The 14,499-nt window shown below is 34.9% G+C and overlaps 1 protein-coding gene across 1 annotated transcript; it reads right to left on the bottom strand.

The window, feature by feature from the left end:
- Window positions 1-7,087: 7,087 nt before the first annotated feature.
- On the bottom strand, window positions 7,088-11,290 carry LOC145672624 (uncharacterized). The gene is made up of 2 exons (XM_081741784.1): window positions 7,594-11,290; window positions 7,088-7,428 (listed from the first exon to the last, which is right to left on the bottom strand). Exons 1-2 carry the CDS (start codon window positions 11,288-11,290, stop codon window positions 7,088-7,090), a joined length of 4,038 nt encoding a protein of 1,345 aa, XP_081597910.1.
- Window positions 11,291-14,499: the final 3,209 nt, after the last annotated feature.

Raw genomic sequence — 14,499 nt, 5'->3', positions numbered from 1 at the left:
TTTTGCAACACCCGATATATATATATATATATATATATATATATATATATATATATATATATATATATATATATATATATATATATAGGGTGTTTCATAATTCCTTTTACAAAGCTTGGGAATTGAAACTAGACACGAAAACAAGCAATAAAAAAAAAACTTTCTTATACCGTAGTCGAAAGCGGCGCCCTTTTCGGGTTACGAGTGCGGGAAAGTGCAGAAAATTAAACTTTGAGCATTAATTGTTCAAAGACTAATAGTGTTAGAAGCTGTAGTACGGTGAGTTTCAGGGGAAACCATACATGTATTTTCGAAAAATGCCACATTCAAGATACTCGTGAAATTACGTAAGACTTAATTAAACTTTGCTCCATTTAATCCACAATTATCTATGAGCTCTTGAAGTTATTTTTGAAATTCTGTATCTACTTTCTGTATCTACTCTTGAACTTGGTATTTCTTAACAACACATGTATGGTTTCCTCTTAAATTCACCACAACGCTTTGCGCCATTAAGGTTCGAACAAGCAGGCTATGTATATGAAGTAACAAAAATAAAAACCTGGATTGAGAGCTACATTTTGGAGAATAGTTATATAACCGTTTAACCTATCAACCGGAGACTAAGAAAAAGATTACTTACAGTATCATATATTAATTTAAGACCTTATTTAACGCTCTGCATTAAGTAAGTCAGGTTGTAGAAACGGTTGTACAAATACTTCCAAACAATGCCAATTTATGGCTGAATTAAACCCTGATGCCAGCTCCGAAGTTGCAGTCGGGTAGTATCGATATACCTATCTAAAACTTTAGTCCAATAATTTCTTTCGGGTCGAGACTCAAGTTTCCCGCAGCAGCAATTCAAAAAGAAAAAAATCTCAAACGACAATCTTACCTATCAAAGTAGCCCAATTGCAAGAGCGTTCGCCTCGCAATCGGGAGATCATGGGTTCGATTCGCACTGCCGACTATTCTGATTGAGGTTTTCCTCAGTCCTATCAGGCAAATCCCGAGATAGTACCTACTAAACAGGCCATGGCCGATACCTTTCCAAATCCTTTCCAAAGAAAACGTATTGAATTTCTTAAATTTCCACTGTTATTATTGTTGTTAGGTATCCAGTATAAAATTGCCTCTTAGCTGTATCTGGTGATTGTTATATAACTAACTAATTAACTCTATGGTCTTTAGAACCCGGAGGTTCAATGCTGCGTTCACAAAAGCTCTTCACTGACTTCTATTCTTAGCTAATTGCATCCAGTTTCTACTTTGTTTTCCTAGGTATTTTTATAAAAAGCCTTGTGTCCATCTTAAACACAAATTAAACATAACTTTCTTACAAGGCTGTCTAATTCTTTATTATAAATTAACGAGAAATGTTACAGTTTCGGAAGTATATCAATTCCTTCTTCAGACTACTATTCCAACTGAAATCATAGATAACATAACATAATTTGTTATCTCTACCAATCAAGAATCATTTCTTTTTTCAATTTTTCATTAAAATTCAAAATCTATGGCCATTGTTGTGACAATTTTAAACTCTTAACAGAAATAATACATTGTTAATTAATCTTTATATTTCTTTTAACATATATTAACTAAATTAAATACTAATTAAATATCTATGGTTCAATATTAGGTAGAAAATTTCAATGTTTAGATATTTAATACTGTAACATTTCTCATTAATTTATAATAAAGAATTAGACAGCCTTGTAAGAAAGTTATGTTTAATTGTGTTTGTTTTCCTATTTCTGTGAGATCCACCTTAATATTGTCCTCCCATCTGCGCCTAGGTCTTCCTAATGGTCGTTTTCCGGATGGTCTTCCAGTTAAGACTTTGAAAGCTTTCCTACTTTCTTCCATTATGGCTACATGACATGCCCACCTGAGCTTCCTAGACTTGATGATCTTAACAATGTTTGGTAAACCATATAAATTATGTAGTTCCTCGTTATAAAGTTTCTGCCATTCCCCATTCCCGATCCTCTTGGGTCCGAATATTCGTCTCAGGATCTTGTTCTCAAATACTTTCAGTCCATGTTCTTCCCTTAGAGTAAGCGAGCATGCTTTGCAACCGTACAGAACAACAGGCATAATTATCATTTTATATATTTTAAGCTCCGAATTCCTCGATAGAATTCTCGACAATAAGAGATATTGAACTGAATAATAACACACACTCCCTGCTTTTAGTCGACAGTAATTTCTTCGTGAATATGGTTTACATCTGTTAATATTGATCCTAGATATTTTAAAGTATCCACTTTATCAGAAATATTATTTGATATTTGAACGCATCCATAATTTGCCGTATTATGGCCATTGTTAAATAAATGAAATAGAATAAAATAAAACAAATACACACCCTGGAGAAAACGAAAAATAGATACGGACAAAAAAAATGCTCTCCTCCTAAAAGTCTTTCCTAAAATAAATAATGTTGTAAACTAAAGAATGGGAGCTTTTCCACTTTTTAAATTCGAATTTGAATTTTTAAGTTGTTATATATATATATATATATATATATATATATATATATATATATATATATATATATATAAATTAAAACCGAGGAATCAAATAAGAAAACCCGCAAGTCTAGCTCCTTTAGGTAGATTACAATTTCCGTGATCAGACATTTTCTCAGATATTGAAAGGTGTTCCATCACTGCTTATTAAATTATTAAACCTTGAGACACTGTCAGACAAAAGAATTTGAAAAGGATCCTGTCCAAACTTATAAGCTGATGTACTATTCCAGCATTCACTTAATCTGTCAAAGAAAAGCTTGGAAAGAACAATGAGGATGGCTGGCTATAATTAAATATATATACATATACCGGTGTATATATATATATATATATATATATATATATATATATATATATATATATATATATATATATATATATAATTACTCGCACAGCTGTTTCCAACTAAATTTAAACTTGGCATGTTCTCACAGGTGTAAATTCCTATAATAATAATAATAATAATAATAATAATAATAATAATAATAATAATAATAATAAATCGGTGTGGAAACTCATTTGCAGATCAGCTATCTTGACAGGTTTTTCTTCATTCGCATCACGCAAATATCGGAATAGTGCCTAACTTATAGGTCCCAATTAGTCTCCTTTGCAATGTATTTAACGAAGGACCTTATCCCTGTGACATCTTCGTCCTCAAGCCGGAAATGTCATAACAACCTTTATAAAGTGAAATCAATAAATAAATGTTCTTAAGTCTCTCTCTAAAGTAGTAGCTGGCAAATGAACTTGTTCTTTGGATTTTTTTTTATTTCTCAATATCTTTGCTTTTACATTTTCGTCAACGGAATTTACACATTTATTGCCTCTTTCCCTTTCTAACCAATTTTCTAACACCTTCTTGAATTGCAAAGAAACTCTTAGTTCGTCAACCCAAAAAGAAAGTTTAATAACTACTTAGCAAATGAAGTACGGCTACTACAAGTGACGGCTTTACTGAAATGTTCAAAGATTGCTGTGACATGCTCATACGCTAGGCCTCACCTGACTTTTGTTTTCCGCCTTCTCTTGTTGACAAATTTTCTTCAAATATTTTTTTACCTGAACGAAACCGGAACAATGAAACCGGAAAAATGTTTATTTTTACCCCACTTTTTTTTTTTTTTTTTTTTGGCCCAGTTGGTTGCTGAAAAACTACTACTAGTACTAGCGGCTGAGTATTTATGAAAATTAATCGCCACTTTCTGTGATGTCAATTGCTGCTACAGATGAGCAATACTAATCCGAGGTTTGCTGTTGTATTTGGTGGTTTTGAGAACGACGGTGAAAGCTTCAACTAGACCGACGATAGGTCACGGTTTGTTATTTTTGTGAGGGCCAACGATTTTTTGGCGCAAATATATTCATTTAATTTCCTCTTAACCCTTGAACTAAAGTAAAGATTCATTTTTTCGGAACTTCCTTACACGATTGGGAAGGAACTGGTTCCATTTCGTATTGCCTTGCTCAAATTGCATCCAATAGGTAGACTTTGAATTTGGATCAAAGAGTGCAAAATTGCAGCCATTGCTATTTCAAAACAGAACAACTTCAATGTCACCACCTGGATATACGCCCTACTCCCTACCTTGCTCACCACTCAAGTATATTTCCCACTGATCTTTAGAAATAAAAGAGCTTCTAAGAGTTTCCAAGAAAAACATTTAGAAACAGCTTGGCTTTATTTTATTATAGTACCAAAGGTCATCTTTCAGAAGGTAAGGACACCGCATGTGACATCTTGAGGAAAAACCACTGCAGGTTTAGAGTGGTGTTTTCCAATATAGGTAGAAGAGATTCTCAGAAAACTGGATTCCCACAGCCCTAAAATACAAACATTAAAAAAAAAAAAAAAAAAAAAAAAAAAAAGACATCATTCGCGACCACAGCCTGACGACAAGCTGTTTAGTGATATATTTTTTTGAGACAGTCATGAAAAGTAGTAGTTGTATTTTTCCAATCAAGTCAGTATACTATGAATCGAATGTAGCGTATACCCACGCACTTCCTAAATTTTAGGTGACTATACGATAGTTTCCAAAACTTAGAGGTGGATATACGCCGTATACCCTCCATTACATCCTTGTAGCACACTGAGTTATTCAGATTGAAAACAAGAAAAGCTAAGTTATAAATTGAGAAATTCATATGCAATTTATATGACTTCTTTTCATTTGTTACTGAATGGTGGTTCATTCTAGACATATTTGCTTTATTCTTTTTGGCAGATATGCACATTCTAATATTGTAGTTAACTACCTCTTGTTAATGAGCTTGAAGTATTTCCCTCGGAGCAAAAGATGTTTTGTGAAAATCTTGAGGGAATTCATATCTCAAAACCTCCGCTACCTTTTGACATGCAGTCAGGTGCCAATAAATGACAATTGAGCTTTAACCTTGAGAATTTTCCGGAACTACTAAAGCTTCCCACTGATGAAAGGAGCCGATATAGCAAATGGTTTTACCAAAACAGACAAGGTAAACAAATACGTACAACCATTTCCTGAATTCCTGTACGTGCTTTTTCTTATTCACATCTTCCTTCACCATCCTTTTATAAGGGTAGTGTTCTGGCCATTGACCTCCAAGAACAAATCGTGCGAATCTATGCTTCTTTGTGTCCAGTCACAAATACAGAACATCTGCCTCTCATATGGGAATTCGAAAGGGTTAAGAAAAATAACAAAACTGTATTTTTCGTGGCCAAGATACGCAGGTAAATTTATCATTATCATCATAGGGTAAACATTGCTTCAGTGTGGCCAACTTCCAAGATAGACAGGTGGCCAACTTATAGAGTAGTAACGAATGTCTTATGGGAAAATGCAGGTTCAAGACGAACTAGGCCAAGATAAGCAGGTGGCCAACTTAGAGAGGTGGCCAAGTTGACAGGTTTCACTGTATTTAGTAAATCACAATATGAGCATTGAGAATAAACTATGAATTTTGTGTGCCCCTTATCTAGATTTGAAATTTTGGATTCATACATAGAATCAGGCTGAAAGATAAATATTTGAGATCTGGAAACCGAAACATATATGCTAGTAACAAGATCGTAGCCGTTGTAATGCGAGCGGAAGGCACTTACACTAATTCCGCATGTACTTTGGGGAACACGAGAAACTTAAAAAAGATAAAGATTCTTTTTTAGGGATAAGTCGCGCTTTAACATGACTTTTCATGAGTGTTGTGTTCAAATACGAAAACTGTAATGGCAACTTGTTTGAAATAAAGGCCTTTTCATTTTTAACAATAAAGTTAGGTATTTTCACATTGGGGAAAAATTAGCAAGGCACATTCCACTGGTTAGAGTGCTGGTTCTTATGGAAGCTTTCACCCTGAACCGAAGATTTCCTCATGTGGGTATCGGATTGCTACAATTCACCTTGCTGAAAGACGTGGTTTATCAGGAGGTCGGCCAAGATTCTTTTGAACTTAGCCTGTAGACTGCTTCTGGTCTCAATGATTCCCATATGATAAGACTAACCATATATATAGTTGGTTCGAAATGAGTTAAAATATCGCTAATTGACCTTAAGGGAATAATTGCGATTTAAATATTCGTAAATCAGAAGAGATGGGAAAGTTAAGCGTTAAAATAAATCCCATAATTCCGGAATGAAGAGATTTATATGCAACCTAATGATAGCAATAAAACTCCTTATGTAACATTTTCAAAGCTAAGATTAACAGTTATCTTCTTGAAGAGGGTTTACGACAACATAGAAAATTATATATCCAATTATTATTATAAGTAGTACCTCTGATAGACCCGCATTTCGCATCACCATCGCCCTTCATCCTGACAAGTGGGCAATTCACTTACCTACAATAACTTTTCAGGCGTTCCAGTGACATCAATATCTCAGTTTGGGTTTGGGGATCATGCTTCGGTGAACCTTGACTATCACCATCAGCAGCTATTAGAGGATCAGAACTTATTTCTGTACTAGGTAGATAATGTGGGTAACTATAGCTTTTCGTCTATAGAAGAGGGAGAGTGTATGGTATTATCGCAGAAAATATTTGATACGTAAGACTTAGACGATCGAATTCGGAGACCAGCCATCCTGACTGAGGATTTTCCAGGGTTGTTCCTCAGTTATATTGGGCAAATGCTAGGTTAGTACCTTGATCTAAGGCTCTGGAGACCTTCCATTCCTTTTCCAATGTTGTTTACTACAGTATAAAGTGGCCTCTGAGGATTATCTGGTAGCTTTTAGTAAATAAACGACATTATATTATTCTGCCTTTTGATGAATAAAAGTTCACAAAGCAGTTTAATTGCGATAAATGAATAAATGTTTATTTGCACTAACTACACAACAACTGAAACACTTACAACTTACTATTATATTGTCTTTCTTTAAGAATTCCGGAGGACCGTCTTGTATGGATCTCTTGGTGCTCAACTTGCTGACACTCACACACACATACTGTTTTTTAAAACAAAAGAGAAACGTTATGCAAATGTAATGGCAATGATACAAACTCACTATAAAAGTCTCTACATTCTCCCCTCTCTTGATTGAACCAAGTCAATCAACTTACACACAATCCACATTATCACGTTTAGGTAAAGGTACAATTTTAGTAATTGGTCTCCTAACAGTCCCTGTCTTACACTTTACACTCACTACTCTCACTAGTCCATCTTTTCCCGGAAACACTTGTTGAATAAGACCTAATTTCCATGACAATGGAGGAGAATTGTCTTCTTTGATTAGAACCACATCTCCAATAGAAATATTCGTTTGTTTTGTTGTCCATTTTCTTCTCTGCTGTAGTTCATGTAGATAATCCTGAGACCATCTTTTCCAAAAATGCTGCCTCATCTTCTGAAGGTGATTCCATCTTGATAATCGGTTGGTCGGAATGTCCACTAGATCTGGTTCAGGAATGCTCATCAAAGGTTCACCAATTTCAGTAGTGGAAATAGTTCCTACTTTCTTCTCGTTGTGATTTTTACAATTGTAAATAAAACGACGACACAAACAAATAACTCGCAATAGTTTCCACAATGATGAAAATTTCTCCAGACAGCTTATGTCACCTTCATAACTGGCTAAAGATATGCTCGTTACTTTCCTTTCTTCTGGAACATCTTCGTCTACCACTTCTGATTGTTCGGGCCATGCAGATGATTCAAGCCATGCGGGTCCATGCCACCAAATATCTGTTTCCTTCAACTGTTTCGGATCCATTCCCCGTGTAATAATGTCGGCTGGATTGTCCATTGACGACACATGATGCCACTGGTTGACTGATGTGATCTCCTGTATCCCTGCAACCCTGTTTGCCACGAACTCCTTCCATCTGGCAGCTGGAGATGATATCCATGCAAGCACTATTTTTGAATCGGTCCAGAAGTAAGTACTATTCACTGAAATGTTTAATATCGGAATTATTTTGCGATACAACCTGCTCAAAATTACTGCCGCACAAAGTTCAAGTCTTGGTAAAGTTACCTTTTCAATGGGAGCTTTTCTCGATTTAGAACCCAAAAGTTTAACAGTAATTTTGCCTGAAATGTCCACAGTTTTAACATAAATGCAACAGCCGTACGCAAGTTGACTGCTGTCAGCAAACCCATGTATCTCGACATGAACACAATTCTTCAATACTACACATCTATCAATTTGTATTTCGTTAACACTTGGAAGATGATGACACAGGTCTAACCATTGCTGATAGAGCTCTGATGGTATTTGCTCATCCCAATTGATCTTATGGATCCACATTTGTTGTAAGAAAATCTTGAACGGAGTAACTACTGGGCTTATGAGTCCTAAAGGATCAAATATTTTTGCTATGGTCGAAGTCACTTGACGTTTGGTTGGTATGTTGGTCGTGAGACATTCTTTAACTGACTTGTTGGTGATGAGAAGCTTATCTGATGCAGGATTCCACGATATACCTAATGTTGAAACACATGACTCAGACTCAAATTCAAACGGTAAGTGTATTTCCCTATGTTCTTCTGGCACTGCTTCCAACAATGCTGGCTCGTTCGAACACCATTTTCTTAAAGTAAACCCACCGCTTTGCAATAATTGAATAAGTTCTTTCTGAAGCTTTAACGCCTGTTCAACATTATCGCATCCTGAGCTTACATCATCCATATAAAAATCACGTTCCAATACTGTCGCTGCTTGAGGATATTTATTTCTTTCTTCTTCCGCTAACCTTCGAAGACACGCCGTCGCCAAATATGGTGATGATGCTTCACCATATGTAACCCGCTGCAACTCATAAATCTTGACTGGTTCCACTGATGAATATCTCCACAGAATTCTTTGAAGTCCAATGTCATCTTCACGAACTTTAATCATTCGATACATTGACTGAATATCCGCCGTAAAAGCAATAGGAAAGGTTCGAAATCTCGTGACAATTGAATGTAAATCTTGCTGGATTGTTGGTCCTGTCATAAGTATGTCGTTTAATGAAACCCCCGTTGAAGTCTTTGCAGAAGCGTCGAAAACCACTCTTAGCTTTGTTGTGGTACTGGATGGTTTCAATACTGCATGATGTGGCAGATAACATTTCATACCATTATCTTCATGTTCTTCTTTCACTGGTTTCATATGATCTAATTCTTCATATTCCCTCATAAAGTTACAGTACTGCTCGTTAATTTCTGGACACTGCTGCAACCGTCTTTCTAGCTGGTAAAATCTAAGAAGAGCTAAATTATATGATTCTCCTAATGGTTTATGATTTGGTTTAATTGGCAGACGTACAACGAATCGACCACTGCTATCTCTGGTAGTGTTTTCCTCAAAGTGTCGTTCACATTGCCTTTCTTCTTGAGTCATGACTGTTGAATGTATAGTTTCGAGCTCCCAAAATGTCCGTAACTGTCTATCAAGGTTACTTTCTTGCACAAAAAATGACACTTGTGGTATACTAGAATCTCTTGTTGTAGGAACTTTACCCGCTAAAATGTACCCAAATTCAGTCTCTTGTACTACTGGATAATTCCCTGGTCTACTTAGTTTATGTGATCGCAAAATGTCCAAAAACACTTCCGCGCCTAACAAAATGTCAATAGTATCTGGTTGGTGAAAGTTAGGATCTGCATACACTATGTCTGTCGGCAAGTTCCAATCAGCATGTTCTATTGGCCTACTTGGAATGTTATCTGTTATTTTGAGCAAAACTAAACAGTTTACATCAATTGCAAATTCACGAATTCTTGATTCTATATGTACATCTACACAATGCTTTGTTTCACTAATCACACTATTAATACCTTGAATTGGAACTCGGTGTTTATTTTTAGGTAGACGCAACCTTTGAACTAAATCTTCAGTCACAAAATTACTTTGACTGGCAGAATCTAATAATACTCTACATGGATGTAATTTACCATTTGCATCTCGTACATTTACTATAGCAGTAGATAACAGAACAGTAACATTTCGTTTTCCCTTGAAAATGCAATAAGAACCTTCTGTCATATTTTCCCTATTCGTATTAGAATGACTCAAAAAATTTCTTGATTGTGAATTAGCAACACTGGTTTTCTCATCTGCTTTTGACATTACGTCATAATGCAGCAAGGTATTATGCCTTTTGGAACAGCGTTTACAGCCACCTGATCTGCACGTCCTTACTTTACATTCTTTTTTGAGACAGTTGAAACACAATAAATTATCTCGAACATAGTCTTGTCTTTCTTTTCCTTCAGCGTTTAAAAATGCAGGACATTTAAACAACTGATGTATTAGGTTTTGTTTACAAAAGTTACAGAAAGACTGAGTTGTTGTCACGTATGATTTGGTTGTTTTTTCTTTTTGTTTTGGTTCAGCACTCTGTCTATTTTTATCGCCCCTTGACCTTGACACTACTTCCTGCGATGGTGTATTTTTTATGGTTTCAAATGCTTGACACCTACGTTCCAAGAAAGCAAAGAACTCTGATAAGGGAGGGAAAGAATGATCTGTGATTTGTAACTCCCACGCACGCCTAGTGTTATTGTCTAATTGTGAAACGAAATGTTGAACTAACAAAACCTCTTCTAGTGGTGTCTGCAAATCTAAAGCTCGTAATGCATTCAAGTTACTAGTAGCTGTATTAATAAATTCTCTGAATTCTGATGTAGTTTCCTTTGTGATACATTTAATATGTAACAAATTACGGACATGAGTAGCTGCAATCAAACGCTTATTTTCATACCTGTCTTTCAATAATTGCCATGCAATTTTATAATTAGCTTCTGTAACTTGCAGATTCGCTATTAAATCATACGCCTCCCCTCTCAATGCACTCCTAAGGTAATGGAACTTTTGCAACACTGACACGTTATCGTTATTATGAATCATAACTTTAAAATTGTCTGAAAATGAAAGCCAATTTTCGTATCGTCCTTCAAATGATGGCAATTCAACACGAGGCAATTTTAATTGATCATTTGACACCTGATTCTCATTTTTTGAGGAATTGTTTGAATGAGATTCTTGGCTACGCTGAATAATAAAATCCTCTAGTTGCGCTAATACATCATAGTAACTGGTTTCAAACTCCTCCCTATATGCATCGTCCTCTACTTGTTCGTAATTTATTTCTAACTGTGATTGTACTTCATCGAACTTTTTATACAACTTAATCATTGCAGTCTTACGCACTTTCACCTGACTAATTGTAGTTGTTGAATTAATATTACTTACGTAGTTTTGAATTCTTGTCAGTTGACTTTTGCACACACCACGTTGTTTCACTAACTTGCTTCTGTCCGAGCCCTCCATCTTGAAAAATATTGTAAGTCCACACTAACTAATAAACACAAGTCCACACTGATGAACGTGTTCTCACTTATGTCTATTCACATAGTTTCCAGAAGAATTAATAAATGTCACTGCGCACATGAACAGCACTAAACAAAGAGCAATGTAACAATTGTTCACATACACATTCACAGTTTGTATCAAACGCTAGTTCACTGTGATCCGGTCGGAGCTGACCAATATTTTGTCTTTTGATGAATAAAAGTTCACAAAGCAGCTTAATTGCGATAAATGAATAAATGTTTATTTGCACTAACTACACAACAACTGAAACACTTACAACTTACTATTATATTGTCTTTCTTTAAGAATTCCGGAGGACCGTCTTGTATGGATCTCTTGGTGCTCAACTTGCTGACACTCACACACACATACTGTTTTTTAAAACAAAAGAGAAACGTTATGCAAATGTAATGGCAATGATACAAACTCACTATAAAAGTCTCTACAATATATTTTCACGAAAAGTGTGAGTTAACTACAGCCTTTCAGTCCCAACAGATAGCTAAAGTTTTAATATCAATATCCTGACTTTTAAATACTATGTTCATATTGTTTTAGCTTTCAATTGTCTCATGTATGTTCCCACCGAGAATTGAACCTGAAATCACATGAACAAATGCGAATATGTTAAATATTTTTGAACACTAATATACAAAACACAAAACGCTTCAATGATACGATGAATGAATATGTTTTGGTTACACCCTGCCATGTATGATTAAAGAAACCTGACGGTGAAAAAAAAATAACAGAAATCTCTTTTATATTTACTTCAACAAACTCCCGGACCTCAGAAGGGCAAGCCATAAGTTAGGCAATAAAGTCATACAACGAACACTTTTATTAATACTAATAATACTACACAACAATATCGCTCTCCTGAAATTCTCGTGTGTATGTTTAAAAATCTACTGTTGTTCCACGCCAACCAGTCTATATTGTTGTTGTACCTTCGAAGTGAAAGATATTCATTATTACATTTGTTCGACTGTAGTAAGTCAGAAATTACAATGAATAGTTTGTTTTCTCTAGTATTCCTGCGATTAGAAGGACCTTATCTAAAAGATATTTCATTTGTATATGAGAAAATAGTAAAGTTTATTTTCTAAGAATAAAATATTTTCAATGTGAAACTAACATTAAGTTTTGAAGAGGAGCTACACAGAAGAATTTGTTACCATTTACATCAGTTTTCAGACAGTTCACTACACTCTGAAATGGGAAGAAATCAAACTTTGAAACATTTTACTAAAGAGACCGACAGAAAGTGCAACATGTAAATATTGCAAGGTTAAAATAAAATAAAGAACAAAGGTACCACAAACGTGTTATGGAAACATTTAAAAGCACAGCAACCTACTATATTAGTGAATCCGAAAAAAGTTTTAACGAATTTTAGATATTAAATTTTATCACCACAATTTCAGATGTAGGTTTGGATACGAATCAAGATCTGAGATTCGAATTTCGGATCTAGATCCGAGATGTGGATCTCACTGGGTCCGGGATATCCGGATCCGAAAATTTTTGGCCATCCCTAGTGTTGTACACTTACATTGCTACTCGTTAGGTTTACAAAAAAATCTCTCGAAAACTGCACATGGTGATTTACACTCTCTTATAGTTCTGTTCAGCTCAATGAAAACTATCGATTGATATTTGTCTCATTTTTGTACTTTTGCTTTTCCTGAAAATTTCTAAAGCTTATTTGTGTATCCAACGTATTTATAATGTTAGTATTTTTCGTGCTCAGATCAAAAATCAATTCCAGTTGTCTTTAACATCTTTTAAAGGAATCCCTTTGTATGTCTGTAAGACAAGGTTTACCAAACATCAGATTTTATATTATAAGACTGTATTCATTATGAACATAGTAGTAGCAAGTTTTTGCTTTCTATATTGTTTCGAGATAAAATCGATATTAAGCTGCCGTTAATCTAGATAGTTGTGGATAGAAAAGAAATGCTATTATAAGCAGTATGTACATAAATAGTTTGTGTTACAACCAGGAAAATACAAACTGATAGCTGATGGAATATTTTGCTACATATAACAGTACATAAATAACTAATTATGTCTTCCAGTAAAATAAAAACTCCCAATTATTATTGGCAATTAATAACGTACTTTTTTGGCACCACAGAATTTACAAATGTTCCACTATGCAGAGAGTAACTAGCACTCACAAAATAACAGTGGTAATCACAAAATGACAAAAACACGCATGTAACGTTGCTTATCATAAAAACTACAATCAAACACTGATGGTTGTGTTACAGTGTAGCATCCCTTTCAGTAGCGAGGCTACATGAGACTTGGAGCTACAGCTTAACGTGAGATTCGAATTACATAAGCTCCCATCGGGAATCGAAGACTACATTTTTTTTCTTAGAAAGGTGAAAGGGGTAAGTGAAAGAAAAAGTATAGTCCGAGATGCTTTGGTCTCAAAACTATAACAGTTTCACTCATACGAAAAATATACCTCTTCCTCTACCAACATTAAGTTCTAAACATTTCTTTGAGAGGCGCATCTATAGACGCGCTCCCTTTGGAAAGGGTTCAGCAACGTAGTATACGTAAATGCACTTCATTATATTGCGTACCTGAAAAGAAACCAAGAGATGTAAAGGAATTTTGGTCTCAACAAGCATTTAAAAAGCAGACTTCTTTGAAGGTCTCACCTAAAAATGTATGTCAGGATTAATTAGAGTTACGGAGCAAGATAAGGAATTATAATCTGTTCTGAATTATGTGTAAAAATGCATCTATTTATTATTATAATACAGTCTTCTTTAAATCGTAGCATGTAACTTACACGAATTAATGATTTCTTAGGGACGATACGAATTGAGAACATTTATCAAGTACCCAGTAAGTTCCTTAATTAAGAGATAGCGAACCCAGGTTAGAAAGCCAGAAATACTAGTAAAGAACCTAATGTCCACATCTTTTCGTGGCCGAAAACGCTTGATAGACTGTAACAGCACAAAGAATTACAATGACTTGGATTTTTGATTACTGCAATATACATATATTTTCATGCAGTTTTTGTGAGATCTGTAGTTAGAAAAATTATATACAGCACACGCCATTTACTCTCCACTATTAATTTCATCTTTAGGTCTAAATTATTTGTTTTTGCTTCTGCGAGCGTAATTAAATTTGGT

The sequence above is a fragment of the Thermobia domestica genome, chromosome 16 (assembly GCF_964235325.1).
Source record: "Thermobia domestica chromosome 16, izTheDome1.hap1.1, whole genome shotgun sequence".
Classification (NCBI taxonomy): Eukaryota; Metazoa; Arthropoda; class Insecta; order Zygentoma; family Lepismatidae; genus Thermobia; species Thermobia domestica.
The sequence above is the reverse complement of the archived record's forward strand: the minus strand, read 5'-3'. Positions and strand labels throughout refer to the sequence as shown.